At 32.2% G+C, this 19197-nt stretch overlaps 2 protein-coding genes across 4 annotated transcripts in view; one reads left to right on the top strand and one right to left on the bottom strand.

The window, feature by feature from the left end:
* The window catches only part of LOC127725386 (perlucin-like protein), a 196721-nt gene that overhangs the window by 167838 nt on the left and 9686 nt on the right, over positions 1-19197 (top strand). The gene's annotated exons all lie outside the window — the stretch shown is intronic.
* LOC127725376 (glucose dehydrogenase [FAD, quinone]-like) overlaps positions 18002-19197 on the bottom strand; it is an 86770-nt gene continuing 85574 nt past the window's right edge. Inside the window, exon 11 of one of the 2 annotated variants that reach the window (XM_052232308.1) lies at positions 18002-18577. In XM_052232308.1, the coding sequence (XP_052088268.1) occupies positions 18406-18577 (172 nt within the window). In that variant the 3' untranslated portion in view covers positions 18002-18405. The remainder of the gene's footprint in view (positions 18578-19197) is intronic. The other variant, XM_052232306.1, reaches the window with a different exon arrangement.

Genomic DNA, 19197 nt, shown 5'->3' on the forward strand with positions numbered 1-19197 from the left:
AAATAAATAATTGTGTTGTTTATTCTTATAATTGAAGTGTCATATGCATATTGAGAGATCAAACATTCAGTATCATCTATTTTAATTCCTTATATTTCTTTATCTATTCTAATAAATATTTCAAGTATTTTTACATATAAAAGAAAGATGTATGATGATGAAGGATCCCTTTGTCTACAACCTCTCTGAATTTCAAGGAATTCAGATAAAAAACAATTTCGAGAAACTGCTGAACTGATATTTGTGTAAAAGGTCCTTATCCAGTGTTTTATGGAGGGGCCAAAATTGAAATATTCTAAAACGTTTTTAAATGAAATTTCATGATACAGAGTAAAAAGCTTTGTCAAAATCTATGAGAAGGAGCAGTCCTGGTAATCATTTAGTTCTGTATGATCAATTAAATATCATATATAAGACGAGTATTTTCGTCTATAAACCTACCAGGAATGAACCTGTCTGATCACTGTTTATAATTTGAGGTAGAACTAATTTTATACGCTCTGTTATGCAGCTCGATGCTAATTTATATGTGGTACATGTATTTATATAAGCTTATTGGTCGCCAGTTTTTCATGAAATGCATTGGTTTGTCTCCCTTTGGTATACAGGTTATAATACCTTGTCTTTGAGTAATAGACAATTCCCCCTTTTCGTAACCATTACTTATAGAGCGAACTACATATTTTCCTATATTGATTCAGAAAAAAACTTGAAAAATTCATTTATAAAACCATATGACCCAGGGATTTTTTTTCATTTTTCATTCTTTATAAAGCTGTTGTTCAAGATTAAAAGATTCATTTATGGTATTACTTATTGTTTTAATATCAATATCAGGAATTTCACAATTAAGGTTAACATTATTCAGGTTTTCTGTTTTGGTATATTGCCTTTTGTAATAATTGTTTGCCTCTTTTAATATTTTATGCTGCTCACTGATAGTATCCCCTTTTTCATTGACTAATTTTGGAATAGTTTTGTTTATAAAATGTTTACTTTCTTAGTTAAGAAAAAAAGTTTGGAGGTTTTTCCCCCTTCTTCTATCCATTGCATTTTAGATCTGATGTAGGACCCCTCATTTATCATGCCTTAATACTTTTAGATCTGTTTTCTTGTTTTTAAATATCAGTAAAGATTTCTACTGTAAAGATTTGTTATTCTAATTTTTTGATATCTTCTGATAGTATTCTTTCTTTTTTCTTTTTTTCTTTTAAAAAAGAAGGATATGCAATTGATTTTCCTCTAATTTCTGTTAATAACGTTTTCTAAAAGGGTTGATGATTTATAGTAAATTGTATTTCTAAGTCATTTATCTGTTCTTAAGTTTCTCTGTATATTACTATTGATGCATATTGTTCTTTTACTTTATTTATAGTCTCTTTAATAACAATTGAATATTCAATGTAATGTAGAAGTGAAATGTTAAATTTCAATAGACCATTACCAATTATGAAATTATTCAATTTTAGCTCATCTTTCCAAAGGAAATGTGAGCTTTTGCCATCACTTGGCGTCCGTCGTCGTCGTCCTTCCGGTGTAAACTATTTCAAACATCATCTCCTCTGAAACTATTGAACCAATTCCAACCAAACTTTAGGTGAATGATCCTTATGGTATCAAGAATAAAGTTTGTGTTTTATTTTTTGTTTCGTCAAAAAACATGGCCGCCATGGCTAAAAATAGAACATAGGGATAAAATGCAGTTATTGGCTTATATCTCAAAAACTAAAGCATAAAGAGCAAATCTGACTAGGGCAAAATGTTTATTAGGTCAAGTTCTATCAGCCCAGAAATTTTCAGATGAATCTAAGAACCCATTGTTGGGTTGCTGCCACAAAATTGGTAATTTTAAGGAAATTTTGCAGTTTTTGATTATTATCTTGAATATTATTATAGATAAAGATAAACTGTAAACAGCAAAAATGTTCAGCAAAGTAAGATCTACAAATAAGTTTAATGACCAAAATTATCAATTGACCGCTTAGGGAGTTATTGCCCTTTAAAGACAATTTTTCACAATTTGTTCATCTAGTTTGCTTACTTTAAAAAAATCTTCTCCTTTGAAACTGTTGAATCAATTTCACCCAAACTTGGGCTGAATGAGTTTCAGAGAATCTAGTATAAATTTTGTATTTTATATCCTTGTACGTCAAAAAACATAGCCACTATGGCTAAAATGAAACATAGGGGTAAAATGCATTTTTTTGCTTTCGAAGAAAATGACAGATACAAAGAACATATAAATGGCATTTTTAAGCCACTTATTAATATACATGTATATTGAAAAGCAAAAATAATCATTGATGAAAAATTTCCCAATGTATGGCGAGCAAATGCTTCGACAACTGTTAAAAACGGAGGGTTTAAAAATACAACGATGGCGACTCAGGGACATCATTCATGAAATAGATTCGTCTGGAGTTCAAGCAAGAAAAGCAGGTCGTCTCCATCGGAGAACTTATAACGTAATGGCTCCTAACCATTTGTGGCATATAGACACCAATCATAAACTAATTCGATGGAGGTTTGTAATAATTGGTGGTGTTGACGGACCTCCTCTGCCTTGTCTGCATTAATTTCAAGCTTTATTCTAAATGCGTCATAATTGCTGTACAATAAGTAATACTGTGCCAAAATAGGAAAGATATATAAAAATAATAGAAAAAAATAGACAGAGCATTTGAGATCATAATGTAAACAGGAAAAGACTATCAATATGTAGAAATAAACTATTATTGTGTAAAGAGTTTCATATCCACTTATGTTCAAATTGTCAACACAGAAATATTATGTACAATGGGAGATTGCTCTATCTAATTGGAATTATAATAAAAATTGTCTCCCATGTATAATGTCACGCAAATACCTGTAATCACTATAAAAACCTTTGATTTGTATTAATTCAATCAAATATCAACTTTTTTAGTTGAATAAAGTAAATTTTTGTTTTATTTCAATAAAAAGGGTCAAACACAAAGAAATAATGTATTGTTTTAATTTTGTGAAAATTAGAATTATCTGTAAATATAGTTTTTACTTACAACAAGGTCCGATGTTTGCATTTCAGTAAACTAAATGAACCACACGGGTTATGTTCTTCTCATATATGTTATGATGGTATGATACTAAACCCCTAACGGGAAGGATTGTGCCTGATATTCATATGATGAAGACATAATCTTTCAATCAGTTTAATTGAAGTCTGGAGCTGGCATGTCAGTTAACTGCTAGTAGTCTGTTGTTATTTATGTATTATTGTCATTTTGTTTATTTTCTTTGGTTACATCTTCTGACATCAGACTCGGACTTCTCTTGAACTGAATATGTGCGTATTGTTATGCGTTTACTTTTCTACATTGGCTAGAGGTATAGGGGGAGGGTTGAGATCTCATAAACATGTTTAACGCCGCCGCATTTTTGCGCCTGTCCCAAGTCAGGAGCCTCTAGCCTTTGTCAGTCTTGTATTATTCTTAATTTTAGTTTCTTGTGTACAATTTGGAGTTTAGTATGGCGTTCATTGTCACTGAACTAGTATATATATTTGTTTAGGGGCCAGCTGAAGGACGCCTCCGGGTGCGGGAATTTCTCGCTGCATTGAAGACCTGTTGGTGACCTTCTGCTGTTGTCTGTTCTATGGTCGGGTTGTTGTCTCTTTGACACATTCCCCATTTCCATTCTCAATTTTATCATTCTTTAATCCTTTAATTCACATTTTTGACATTCTGCCTATGTTGTTTTCAAAAGCAATTAATACACACTTCACAGCACTAACACCAGGTGCAAAACCAAAAAAAAAACAAACAAACAACATTTAATATAAGCTAATCGATAGCAGAAAAGTAGTTCATAAAGCATGTCAAAGCTATAGGAAACATTTTCTCTGACATATTAATCTGAAAACCGGTTCGAATTATTTTACTTTTTAAAATAATTCAAATTCAAATTCCTTATTACCTTGAACTTTACAGTTCATCGGTGTCAATACAAAATTTCAAGGTAAACAAGTAAACAGACAGAGAATGTTCATGTTATGATATTGTCTTTGATTTTAAATGCAGTAAACATTTATTTTCCTAAATTGGTTAAGTGTTTGATGTTCTGTTCTGTACAGGTATTTTCCTCCGTTATATATCGGAGCACTCCAACTTGGGATATATGGGTTTAATGCTTAATCAAATATTTACACATACATTTACACAGTGTGGTGGGGTGCTTAGGTTTAAAACTTTATATACAGGTGAGATTTTGAATTTTTAAAAAACAAGTGCTTAACATTAAGTGCTATTTACATCATTTATAATTCTACCTAGGTTTAAATTTTTGATTTTAAAAACTGTTCTTTAAACTCAAAAGTTCAATAAATTTAAACACACTTGGCCTAGACCTTATTTTTGAAAGTGCTCTCAGGTACACAGTAGGGATATACATTGTCAAATAAAATTGTAAATCAAAGCTGTTTATAATGTATCAATAGATACGACACTTGCAACTGCTATCAATTAACGAATACATCTCCTGTTTTTAATATCTAAAAGTCGTTGTTTAATAAGAGGAAAACCAATCTCAAATACGAGCGCTGACTGTTTAAACCACATATCTCCAAGTCCAAGTTGTATGCGCGGCTATATATGATTTGCAACATTAATGGTCTATGACACATGTCAAAGGTTAAATGCTGACCATTAAAACTTCACTGTACTTTTCATTATGTCAATCAAATAGTGGCGTGATACTAAATTTTATTTTCAGAAAAAGAACACATGCAGCAGATGACAATTGGATCTTTATTTCAGATACAGGTACATTTAAAATGGATTCAGACTCGATAGCAATTTATGTGTTATTGAATAGTTTTTTCTCCCCGAAAATTCTTGAAAAAGGAGGGGGAGAGATGCAAAATTTTATTTGATGTTTATCTGCCTTGAACCCGAAACGGACGTGTAGTTTCAAAGGAGTTTAAACGATGTGATAAAAAGGAAACATTTTCCAATACCAATATATGTAAGTAATTAGGTCTTTCCACTTTTCCGTGGAAAGACCTTTTGCTTTTGTTCTGATTATTAGGTCATTCCACTTTTCCGTGGAAAGACCTATTGATTTTGTTCTGATTATTAGGTCTTTCCACTTTTCCGTGGAAAGACCTATTGATTTTGTTCTGATTATTATTTTTTTTTTCTTCCGCCTAATTTTTTTCTTGCATTGTGTTGTTGTTTTATTAGATGTCGCTTAGATATTTGGAATATGATATCGTACAGTTTATACGCTTTTAAAACTGACACTGCTTAACCGAACACTTTACGTTCTAAGAGTTATCTTCCGAAACACTGTTTTTCTTGTGTCCACTACTCCTTCGCAACCGTTAAAGTTTACGACAAATTTATTTTACCAAATTGCTCGTTACATCTTCATGATTAGGTTGACAATTTGGATCGAAGCTATCCGGAGACTCCATATGAGAGTTATTCCCCTTATGCATTTGATATAAGAGATATGCATTTCTAACTGGTAAACTATAAGTGATAGAGACCTAGGGTCTCTTGATTTGAGGTCCTTGGTCCAAAAAAATGAAAATTGTGTCAAGGTCAAAGGTCAAGGTCATATTCTAAATTGTATATTTTGGCTTATTTTAACTTCTTTCCAAAAACCGTATAAGATATCGACAAATTATGTTTTACTAAATTGTTAGTTGCGACATGTTGTAACACGTAAATTTTGATTGCAAGGGTGCGTTGACCGTTAAGGAGAGTTTTCTCCCATTTTATATTTAAAATTACATATATCTCCCTTATTTCAATAAAATTGTTTAGAAACCATATATTTTTTGAATCAGCGTACATTAAGGTATCATTTGACACTGTATATGATACTTTAAACCGTATTTTAATATTTTCATATCAAAATGAATTGTAAGAAGTGGAAAGACCTTCAATTGTTCTCTGAACAATTTGTTTTAAATTAATACTATTTTTCTATTCCAAAAACTATTAAAAGATCGATTAATTGATTTGAATGATTGTTGATTGCGAGTAAGGTTCAGGGACAAATATTTGAACCATGATCAATTCACGGAGATAGACCTTTATAAAATTACTAAACACCCAGTGACATATATTTTCTTAAAATATTATTAACTTCGACAATTAATTTTTTTTTCTTTTGCCTGATTTTTGTTCTTGCACAGTATTGTTTTTTTGAAAAATGTCGCTTAGATATTTGGTATATGATATCGAAAAGTTTATACGCTTTTAAAACTGACACCGCTTAACCGAACACTTTACATTGTAAGAGGTATCTCCCCAAACACTGTTTTTCTTGTGTCCACTACTCCTTCACAACCGTAAAAGATTACGACAAATTTATTTTACCAAATTGCTCGTTACATATTCAGGACTAGGGTGACCATTAGGACCGAAGCTATCCGGAGACTCCATATGAGAGTTATTTCCCCTTATGCATTTGATATAAGTGATATGCATTTTTAACTGGTAAACCATAAGTGATAGAGACCTTGGGTCTTTTGATTTCAGGTCCTTGGTATAAAAAAAACAAAGTTAGGTCAAGGTCAAAGGTCAAGGTCATATTCTAAATTTTGATTTTGGCTTATTTTAACATCTTTTCAAAAACCATATAAGATATCGACAACATATTCTTACTAAATTGTTAGTTGCGACATGTCGTAACACATACATTTTGGTTGAAAGAGTACGCTGACATTAACTGGGAGTTTTTTCCCCTATTATATATTTTAAATTACGCGTATGATAATATAACTCATAAACCATATATAATAAAGACCTACTGTCTTTTGATTTGAGGTCCTTGGTTTATGACCTTGAAATTGAGGTCAAGGTCATAGGTAAGTTTGACGTTCTAGATTTGGACCTTTGCTTTAAATTCCTATTTATACATCATAAAGCCATAAGACTTTGTGCATTAGGTTACAAGCCATATGGCTTTGAAAAAGCAAACCGGAAGTGACCTTGTGTAAACCGGAAATGGCTATTTTTTGTACTTATTTCATTTAAAGTATATAGAACAATCTATTTTTGAAAGCAGTTTCAAATAAACTATCAAATAATACCGGAAATGACATTTTTCAGACCGGAAGTATCAAATAACTTCCCTTATTTCAAACAAAATTGTATAGAAACCATATATTTTTTGGGAATCAACAAACAATTAGCTATCATTTGACACTGGTAATGACATTTTAAACCGAATTTTAATATTTTCATATAAAAATAAATCTTTAGAAGTGGAAAGACCTTCAATCGTTCTCTGAACAATTGGTTTTAAATTAATACTATTTTTCCATTCCAAAAACTATTAAAAGATCGATTAATTGATTTGAATGGTTGTTGATTGCGAGTATGGTTCAGGGACAAATATTTGAACCATGATCAATTCACGGAGATAGACCTTTATAAAATTACTAAACACCCAGTGACATAAATTTTCTTAGAATATTATTAATTTCGACAAGATAAAAACAGGACTCCAACCAGAATAACAGTAGGTAAAGTCATTTCTATTACATCAGTTTGTTTCATTTTATCATTATTTATTTCTCGAAGGCGGTGGAGCCAGACTGTGCATTAACAACTTCTGAGATGGAAAAAGAGGGACGAAAGATACCATAGGGACAGTCAAACTCATAGATCGAAAACAAACTGACAACGCCATGGCCAAAAATAAAAAAGACAAACAGACAAATAATAGTACAGATGACACAACATAGAAAACTAAAGACTGGAAGTTAGAGCACTGGTTTAAGCTCCCCCATTCTTTGCTATTCCAACGAGATTCGGTCAACGGCGGGATTGCAGAGTGCAATAATTAAAAATCATTCAGTTAACACACTCCTTTAGAAATAACCGAAGTTAACTCACTTGAAGATCAAAGGAAAAAGTACCATTCATGTTAGAATGTTGTTTAGTTCATCTCTAATTAACTTTGCCCAATTTACAGATTTTGAACGTTTTCGATCAATATCGATACACATTTCTTTATATACGGAGCTTATTTGTTGACAGGATTTTGAACCAATATTTGAAAATTAGAATTTTCCTTTTAACAATCATTGGAAGTCTTCCTAGTTCCAGGTATATCATAGCAGAATTTGTAGACTGTTTTACACCAAGTCGTCTTTTTTCGACATCATCACTATATAGAATCCCCAGACTTCACATGCGTAAGATATTATACTACCTACGTACACATCAAATAGAGACAGGAGAGATTGAGTTTTTAAATGGTAATTCCTTGGCGTAGATAACATGGCAAACAGTGATTTTCGACCTTGTTCTGCCAGCTTTTTTTGTGAAAATCGAAATTTTCTATTGAATTTTAAATTAAATCTCAAGTAACAGAAGTCATCGACCGTCTCTAAGCTCTCATTATTGTAGAACCATAAAAAATAGTGGCAATTATAATATTTTCCTTGTTTAAGGTGGATCATCGGTATATATTTCCTCAAATAAAATTTTCTTATACTTTACTTAAATGAAGATTTTACTACGCTTTCAAAACTATAATAAAAAGTATGTGTCACCGTGATATTTTTCAAGCTATAATTTGTGCAAATATTGCACAAATTTGCATAAATTGTTCATGAAAAAACGCATTTTTGTGAATAAAAAGAACTCTATGAGATAGAATTTTGAAATAAAATATGAAATGATAGGTTTTATAATATGCTTTCAGAAAATAAAAAGATAAAATGGTGTCACCCATACCGTAAAGTCAGCTATAGAAGACCCCGATATAAAAAAATGTAAAAAAATCAATTAAAAACAAGAAAACACAGCACGATGTATATTTACATCAATAAACGAAACACAAATATAACAGACATTCTAACATGACGTTCTTCAAACGATTTGAGGACACACCCGTGGTAAAATATGAATATATTGTTTGGGCTGTTCCGATCGTACTCCGGCGTCATATGCCTTTTTATGAATGAGCTACCCGACGTCATAGAATGATGACGTAAGAATATCAGCATTTTACGGGAAAATACACGCTTGTAAAACCGAAAATCATCACAACAAGAAAACGTAAACAAACTATGCTGAAATGTGTTATATAAGCCATTTTTTGTTTACATATAAGACATATTAATACAATTATCATTTAGATATATTCAAACCTATCTAAATATGTCCTTGTAAATAGTTTAAGCATGCCATTTATTCAGTTTGCTCCGTTCTTTTGCGTCAATTTAATAGTGCGTTTATTTATGGGAACGGCAAATAATGCCTTCACCTAGAGCGCTTCGATCCAAAAGAATTGCCGTATCTGTCCGATTAGAATCGAAATAATTCATGGGGGCTTGAATATATCATGATTTTACCACGGGTTGTCCCTTTATGCCGATATTTTACCCCTCGCTATCGCTCAGGGTAAAGTATTTGTCATAAAGGGCCAACCCGTGGTAAAATCATGATATATTCAAGCCCCCATGAATTATTTCTTAAGCAACCAATGACTAGCACTGATTTGCTGGCATAAGGACAGGCACACGCAAACTTTGGCGATGTTAAAGATGTTGTCGTGCACTCAACATTTCCTCTAACCTGGGATAGGGGTTTACATGTAACAGCAAAACAATTGAACAATCTGTAACAATCATTTAAAAAGGAAATGACTCATAAGATCAACACAAAGCACGCATTAAGAACCGATCTTAGAGTACTCGCAGTTACTAATAGCTAGTTCAAAGCCAGTTAAAACTAATAAATAATTTATGTTTTCCAGACTTAGATTTCAATAATATCCCAATTAATTTATGGTAAATACATCATAAACAGTGCGAGAACATATGACATTGTGCAATGCGAAATACAAGTATCGACGGGATTTAGGACCGCCTGTGTTAACAACAGTATTGCAAAACATATAAAGTTACGTTTTTAATTCTTATTAACGAAATAAATTTAGTACAGTAGCAGGTTAAAACTATCGGTATCAATTTTTTAGTCGATTGGCTTCTTGTATTTCCCTTTAGTTGCGCATTCAGTTGCTTACCAATAAAAAAAACCCATAGATTTCACGTTACCGCTGTAATAGAAAAACATAACAATCAAAACATCATTCAAATCTTTTTTTATTTGTTTTTTTTTGTTTTTGTCGTACTATAAGCCGATAAAATCAATTTTGCTTTTGCAACAACATATTTCATTAATATTCTATCTTATACATGAACTGAAAGCTCTACATCCCCAAGAATTATGCAAAGTTCTAATGCTCGGTTACACTCGTGTGTTTTCGTTATTTCATTTATCGAGGCACCGTGTTTTACCTTTGATTTGCACATGGACTCACAAATATTCATCATGACCAAAACTTGTTTACATACTTAAATTCTGTTTAAACAAGAGTTATATGTCACATTTGTATATACAAACCAATATTATCATTTTTGTAAGTAAGAGAGTAAAGTAAGTAAGTAAATAGTTTATTACAGTGTTACAAAATCTAATATTATACATAATATATTATACAACAGATAAAAGCAGCATAACATATATTAGAGTCCTGCCTTAAAAATACATATGAGACACTTTTACCTTATGGCATTTAATGCATACACAATTTTAAGATCATTTTCAAAATTAAAAATGATTAAAAAGTAATTAAATAATAAAAAAAATCAAAGTCTTTAAACTCTTTAGTAGTTATAAATTTATCTTTCTCCTTTTGAACATAAAATGCAAGGTTTTTGCTAATAAAAATTTAATGTCGTCACAGCTCATGATAAAATTAAATTCACACTTAAGGTAATAAAAACATCATTTGATAGAATAGATGAATTAAAAAGTTCCTCCCAAGTCCAAATAAAAATAACAGTTCATCAAAATATTTGGCTCAGTTTCAATTGTATTCATATCACAAAATTGACAATTTCTTTCACTTAAAGGTGTAACTGGTCTAGAGTAACATCCTGTATCAATAGCGAGTGTTAAAGAGCAACACCGAATGTTTGATAGAGTTCTACGGTTGTCTGTAGATCTCACAGAACTGCTTGGTTGAAGATATATTGTGTACTGTCTGAACGTTCCCATGTTCACAGTTTCAATCGTGAGATAAGTCATTTAACAAATTTTCAGCATCCATACTGTTTAACTTGTCCTTTATAATACTAACTTTTTGTCGGGTTGTCATATTTTGAGCGTTCATCAAACAACTTATTGATGATTTTCGAATGAATTCCCGTACACGAAAATGACAGGAGTGCTGTTTTGATTTACTCGAGTCGTGTATCACATTTACAAGTCTGTTTTCATCTAAATAAGTATGTTTGAAATACAGTCTGAAAACTTCAACATTGTGTTTAGTCTCTACTGTAGACCATCCCATGTCTCCACGTATAGCTATATTTGAGGGTGTTCTTGACAGCACATAGGTAGTATCGGCACACTTTGTTTCGAACAGGTTCTAATTGTTTGTGTTCTGATATGCCCCAAATACTCGATTCTTATTAGAACAGACTGAGCAAGACTTTCACATCTATACTACTAAAATAACGAGGTCCAGTTTGTTAGCCGGCATGACGTAAACTTGACGAATCAAAGAATTAAACTTTATAATAACTTATATAGGACAATAGTGTTGATTAAAAATTACACCATTCAAGGCCCTTTTGTTTTCCACATAATTAATATTACCAATAATTAACAAGTTTCGGGTCGAATCCGACACCGATACCAATAGTATATACTATATGTCACATGTATGTATGTTCTGTATCTTCCTCCTTTAAAAGGAGCACCACCATTGGTTATTGTGTAAAGGATGGAATTTAACACACTGTATTAGTACAGATTTAATTTGAGCATTTGACTACCAAGTTTCCCAGCCTGGCCGTAACGGGTCTTCCTACCAGAAAGTTAACCTTTACCCCAAAAAATAAGAACAACGCAATAAAACAAACGAACACACACTCACATAAAATATAAAAAATGCAAAATATAAACTATAGGCTCTAAAGAGCCTGTGTCGCTCACCTTGGTCTATGTGCATAATAAACAAAGGACACAGATGGATTCATGACCAAATTGTGTTTTGATGATGGTGATGTGTTTGTAGATCTTACTTTACTGAACATTCTTGCTGCTTACAATTATCTCTATCTATAATGAATTTGGCCCAGTAGTTACAGTGGAAAATATTTTGTAAAAATTTACAAAATTTATGAAAATTGTAATTAATTGACTATAAAGGGCAATAACTCCTTAAGGGGTCAATTGACAATTTTGGTCATTTGACTTATTTGTAGATCTTACTTTGCTGTACATTATTGCTGTTTACAGTTTATCTCTATCTATAATAATCTTCAAGATAATAACCAAAAGCTCCAAAATTTTCTTAAAATTACCAATTCAGGGGCAGCAACCCAACAACGTGTTGCCTGATTGGTCTGAAAATTTCAGGGCAGATAGATCTTGACCTAATGAACAATTTTATCCTGTCAGATTTGCTCTAAATGCTTTGGTTTCAGAGATATGAGCCAAAAATTGCATTTTACCCTATGTACTATTTTTTAGCCATGTCGGCCATCTTGGTTCGCGGGCGGGGTCATTGGACACATTTTTTAAACTAGATACCCTAATGATGATTGTGGACAAGTTTGGTTAAATTTGTCTTAGTAGTTTCAGAGGAGAAGATTTTTGTAAAAGATAACAAAAATTTACGAAAAATGGTTAAAAATTGAATATAAAGGGCAATAACTCCTTAAGGCGAAGTGTACGTAATTAACTACTCCACAGAATTTTTTTAAATTTTACATGTGGATTCTGCTTGTAAAAATACATCAGACAGTAAAATAAAAAAAGGGGGTAACCGTTTTCGTTTTTCAGATACAAGCTGTCGAAATTAACAGCTTGATACGCCAAAAATACAAAGGATATATAGGGAAAATCATAAAAATCGGCAGATACTTTTACTTTATCAAGATTTTCTATTTCGTTGGTCCACAGATTTTTTTTAAAAATCGATATGCGATTCAAAAATGAACGACGAACCCATTGGTGCAAAGAAAGTCCTTAGCAACCGTGCTAGTTTTCAAGCTATATCCTGTGGAAGTTTAATTTTTAGCGGAAAAAATAAAAACATTCGGCGACGTTATTGATGTCTACTGTAACGTCATCACAATTTCTACTCTATAACGCTATTATAACGTACAGTGTCGTAACAAAATCGTGAGTTTGTATAAAATTGAGAATGGAAATGGGGAATATGTCAAAGAGACAACAACCCGACCAAAGAGCAGACAACAGCCGAAGGCCACCAATTGATCTTCAACGCAGCGAGAAAATCCCGCACCCGGAGGTGGTCCTCCGCTGGCCCCTAAATAAAATTGTGTACTAGTTCAGTGAAAATGGATGTCACACTAAACTCCAAAACATATAAATGAACTAAAATTAAAAAAACATACAAGACTAACAAAGGCCAGAGGCTCCTGACTTGGGACAGGCGCAAACATACGGCGGGGTTAAACATGTTTTGTGAGATCTCAACCCTCCCCCTATACCTCTAGCCAATGTAGAATAAAGAAACACATAGCAATACGCACAGTAAAACTCAGTTTAAAAGAAGTCCGAGTCCGATGTCAGAATAGGTAACAAAAGAAAATAAACAAAAAGACAATGATACATAAATTAAAAAAGGACTACTAGCAGTTACTGACATGCCAGCTCCAGACATCAGTTAAACTGATTGATAGATTATGTCTTCATCTTATGAAAATCAAGAACAATCCCTCCCGTTAGGGGTTTAGTATCATACAATCATAAAATATATGAGAAGAACATAACCCGTATCATGCCAACAACTGGTTTTAGAATAATAGTGTTTATTTCCGATACAAAGACCCTATGAGTGAATCAATATTAATACCAAAATATGCAATCCTTAATGACCTGACAACAGTATCGTAACTATATCCTTTCCGAATAAGTCTGTTTAAAGGTTTGGTTAGCTTTTGAGGTGAATGCCGACATTTTTGTGCTTTGTAAAGAATATTACCATAACATATTGGGTGTGAAATACCTGAACGTATAAGATGTCTACATGTTGATTTATATTTACGAATGATTTATAACCCATTTTCCTAATTATTGCAAATGCTCAAGCGTAATCAATTGATAAGGAAATAAACTGAGTACTTTTTAAGGATATTTCTGCTGCCAAAAAAAAAAAGCAAATTGGCAAATAAATATACTGCAAGTGAAAGAAAGTTACTGTATAGACTTTAACTCCATCTTTTCTTAATTTGACAGGGTTCCACATCTTTTTTTGAAATGCTTGTATTTATAACTGACTATGGGCTTTGATCATTGTTGAAGGCCGTACGGTGACCTATAGTTGTTAATTTCTGTGTCATTTGGACTCTTGTAGATAGTTGTCTCATTGGCAATCATACCACATCTTCTTATTTTTATATTGTATTGTTCTAATAATTATGAATCAAATATCAAGTTCGAAATTGTCCCGGTTAACACAGCGTTGACAGAATGATTCTATATGTATTTAAATAATCGGTTATAATTATCGCGTATACTCGTCTTTTTTAAAATCTTATTTCTGCATGTTTGTTTTTTAAAAAAGTGAATATAATTTGCTGCTTGTTTTCATCCTCACCATTACCGGCGCTATTCGAGGTATTGCGCACAAAACATATTTTATTTGTCAGGTTCACACACGTGCACGTGACACAACTCTGCAATTTTATTTTTAAAATTTCCTGTCTCAATCGCTTTCCCTTTTCTTTAACTACACGACAAAGCATGATATAATGTTTGCTGGAGATTTTAAGTAAAAAAGGAAATAATTTCTTGTACCATTATTTGTTAAATATCCACATGCATGACTCCCAAAAAATAAGAAAACTGCATCTGCATATTATCTTTAGAATTTTTATGGCTGTAATAAGGTCAAAAGAAGAACACGCATATGAATTTTAGCAAAGTAAAACAGATCGGAGTTTTTGATATAACTTCCCGTAGCACAGATCATTCCCAGTGTTAGCCTTAGCATTGTGTATATTGTGTATAATGCTATAGCATTGTGTATAGTGTAATGCTAAAGCTTTGTGCATGGTGATATGCTATAAATGTACTGGTGTTATACTATAAATGTACTGGTGTAATACTAAACATGTACTGGTGTAATGCTATAAGAATGTACCATGGGCGATGCTATACGAGTTCACCTAGTGTAGTGCCATACAAATTGTTCCTGTATATAATGCAAATGAATTGCAGTTTTGTTAATATAATATGAAAATAAGGAGATGTGGTATGATTGCAAATTAGACAACTATCTGCCACAGTTTAAGGTAGACCGGGTGTCTTTTTCTGAGCGTCCGTTCTGATCATGTTGCAAAAATACTTTTTTGTTTTAAAAATATTTTACCAAGTATCATTTAATATACAACAAAATACCTAAAACTTGAAATTTAAAGATTGAACTATCAAAACATTAAGTGTCGTAAAGTATATTTAAAATTTTTGGGGATTTTTTCAAGAAAATAAGGCCCGTGACCCCCTATTTTTATTTGATATTTCGGAGTTATTAATGAAAAGCAATTCTCTCATCGAATTTTAGCCAATTCTATCGTTTAATGTTTCCGCAATAAGGAAAACTTAAGTTTCCTCTATATTAACAATATAAAATAACCCAAATTTCGTTAATTTCAATGTGTTATTACGAAAAAACAAGGTCCGTGATCCCCAGTTTTTGTATTGAAATTTGAAATTACATTGACCCAGAAGTCTTTTACAGAAGTTTAAGGAAAATCTATCGTCCAATATTTAGACACCCCAGCTACCTTAAATCATGTGGATGTAATTATTATAGGCAACCATACGGCCTTCAACAATGACAAAAATCCATACCGTATAGTCGGTTATAAAAAGCCCCGACATTGTAGACCCTAGTTTCTTCACCCCCTCCCCCTTCTTCCCCTACCTTATACTACTGCTGAATGATACACAAAACCACAACAAAAGAAAACAAATTTCGCTATCCCTTCGAAATTGGAATTTGATAAAGAAAAAATAACACGTTCTATTTTTATCATACATGTGTAGTTTCAGTTTCAACCATGGTTCTAAATTTAGATTTTACTTTCCCAAAAAATTGCGGACGGAATAGAAAACACCTGTTTATTTTCTGCACCTTGAAAACTGAGATTTGGATGACATAGATTTTACTTATTCTGAGATAAAAGTAATAGTGCTCAATTCTTAGTTTCTGAGTGTGTAATGTTTTGTGGACGGAATCTGATGGGGTTTTTTTTGCTGTTGGCTTTTTCTTCTGCTTATAAATGTTGTACTAGTGGTCGATTACCCTTAGTATCTTTTATACTTTTTACATAAATAATAAAATATAAAACATCAATTGCATAAAATCGGACATGCCAACGTCTTTCTTGTTCAACACACAAATTCACATGCAATATAATTATTCGTTACCTACAATTTTACGCTACACTGAATTTCATTCAAAACTATGGTTTTTCAAAAAATATTGTGGGGTCAATTCTGGTTTGATTTTAATGAATTTGATACGAATAGAAGCAGAATTGTCACTGGTTTATTTGTTTATTTGGTTATAATTTTGTTGTTTAGGCGTTTTTACCTTCTGTTGAAATAAACACGAGTCGTATTGTGTACCTGCTTCTGCGTGTCTAAAACAAAAACAGTGGTAATAGAGTCAGACTTACTCACAATAGGATCCTCAGATTTCTGATTGGAGTCATTATAATAATTTCTTTGAAGTTTTGAAATAGCACATGAATACTTGTTTGGATTCATGAAAGACCGCACGAAGTCATTTTTCTTTCATGTGCCCATTTTTCCTTTCTTGGAGTAGGGGAGATAACCCGCGTAACTAACGACGCACGTTTTTTATCCTGAATTCCGCTAGAGGCGTGCAATTACGTACACTTCGCCTTAAGGGGTTAACTGAACATTTTGGTCAAGTTGACTTATTTGTAGATCTTACTTTGCTGAACATTATTGCCGTTTACAGTTTATCTCTATCTATAATAATATTCAAGATAATAACCAAATACTGCAAAATTTCCTTAAAATTACCAATTCAGGGGCAGCAACCCAACAACGGGTTGTCAGATTCATCTGAAAATTTCAGGGCAGATAGATCTTTACCTGATAAACAATTTTACCCAATGTCAGATTTGCTCTAAATGCTTTGGTTTCAGAGATATAAGCCAAAATCTACATGTTACCCCTATGTTCTATTTTAAGCCATGGCGGCCATCTTGGATGGTTGGCCGGGTCACCGCACACATTTTTTAAACTAGATACCCCAATGATGATTGTGGCTAAGTTTGGTTAAATTTGGTCTAGTAGTTTCAGAGGAGAAGATTTTTGTAAAAGTTTACGGACGACGGACGCAGGACGATGGACGCAGGACGCAGGACGACGGACGACGAACGCCAAGTGATGAGAAAAGCTCACTTGGCCATTAGGGCAGGTGAGCTAAAAAACAATTATATGTAGTTTCCGGTTTTTTTCAAGTAATAAAAACAGGACGAGTTCAAACAGAAAGATTTTGAAAGTAGAGAAAACTGTGCACCTTATAATCAGCATGACAATACGAATACTTAAAATCCAGGCAAAAAATAAGGCGTAGGTACTTTAGTTCAGTCACGGACCCGCTATGTCGCGGGTGTGTTCTAGTATTTTTGTAAAAATGTCATAGTCCATACCGCTACATTAAATTAACTTTGTATATATAGTGCAGAGAGTGCTCTACTTGGCGACTTCCTTATTTCCCTCACCGTAAATTCCCAATTCGTATTTATATTTGTATTAAGAAAATATAAAAAAAGTAATGTATTCTTTTAAATGGTCATTAAATATCGACTAGAACATTTAAACAATGTCAAATGTAAATAATTTATGCATGAATGTCATATATCTTATAGCTTGACCATGTTAAGCTTATTTGAATTATCGAAAAATTAGTTTTAAAACTTAATAATGATGAGCTAAATTAAGGATTGAATTGAAAAATATCACCTTATTGACTATAATTTGCATGTATCAATTGCATTTAAAATCTTAATTATTAGAAAATTCTTCAAATTCTATTTTATTTAAACATAAAGAATATAAATCTGATGCAAAATAATATATATTGTTATGTCGCGTCATGTACAAAATGTGTCATATATTTCTTTTCATATTGTTACCCTTATTGAATAGTAAGAAATACATGGTCAATTCCTGAAACTCATATTCATCATTCACTATATAAATTAGTATCTCTTAAGCACTGACACTATACAGTCAATAATAGTATTGTTCTTTTATTCACAAGCATATCATTTGGTTGGTACATTGTTCATAGTATGAATAAGATAAAGTATGACTACTACAGTCTAAGCTGTTTAATCTGCTTCCTAAATTTGCTGACTGTATCCTTGCCACGTATAAGATCAGTAGCCTTTTCACCGATCATTATTGTTGGTGCATTTGTATTACCAGACGTGACATGCCTCATCACTGATGCGTCGGCAATACGTAAACTTCTTATACCTTTCACTCTTGAGAAAAGAAAAGGTAAACCATATTTAGATTATCATACTAAACGTTATTAATTTAAAAATTAAACAAACAACTTTTTTTTTCTTTAGGTCGGCTGAATTTAAATAGGAATATCCTTTTCTGCTGTTAACCCTACTGCCTGTCACGACAAGATCCAAAACTAATGCATTGTACAATGAAAAAAGATGTGTTTAATATTATCAACCTGCTAACAATGCGTAGTATGTGCGTTTAAGATGTGGGATTAAAATGTTAGCAAACCCCGATCTGATAAAGAATTTAATAATGTAACATGCACAGTGGTATGCAACTATGAGAAACAGAACAATGGCCAGGGATAAATATTTGTGTTACATGTAAAACCCATGTTAAACTATTCAGCCTGTCGAAAATACATGTTTCTGAATTATACACGTCTGAGTTAAGCTGTCCAAAATGTCGTTCTGTGGATATCAATACTTATATACACAAAATCAATTGTAATGGATAATTGTCTGCTATTTAATTTTTTTGGAAATCATACGCAATACCTATATAATAAAATTCAACATACTCATTCCTGCAAGATTTAATTGGCATAAAAAGACACGATATGTTATATTGATTTGTTTTATTAAAA

This window comes from Mytilus californianus, unplaced genomic scaffold (genome assembly GCF_021869535.1).
Source record: "Mytilus californianus isolate M0D057914Y unplaced genomic scaffold, xbMytCali1.0.p SCAF_15, whole genome shotgun sequence".
Taxonomy (NCBI): domain Eukaryota; kingdom Metazoa; phylum Mollusca; class Bivalvia; order Mytilida; family Mytilidae; genus Mytilus; species Mytilus californianus.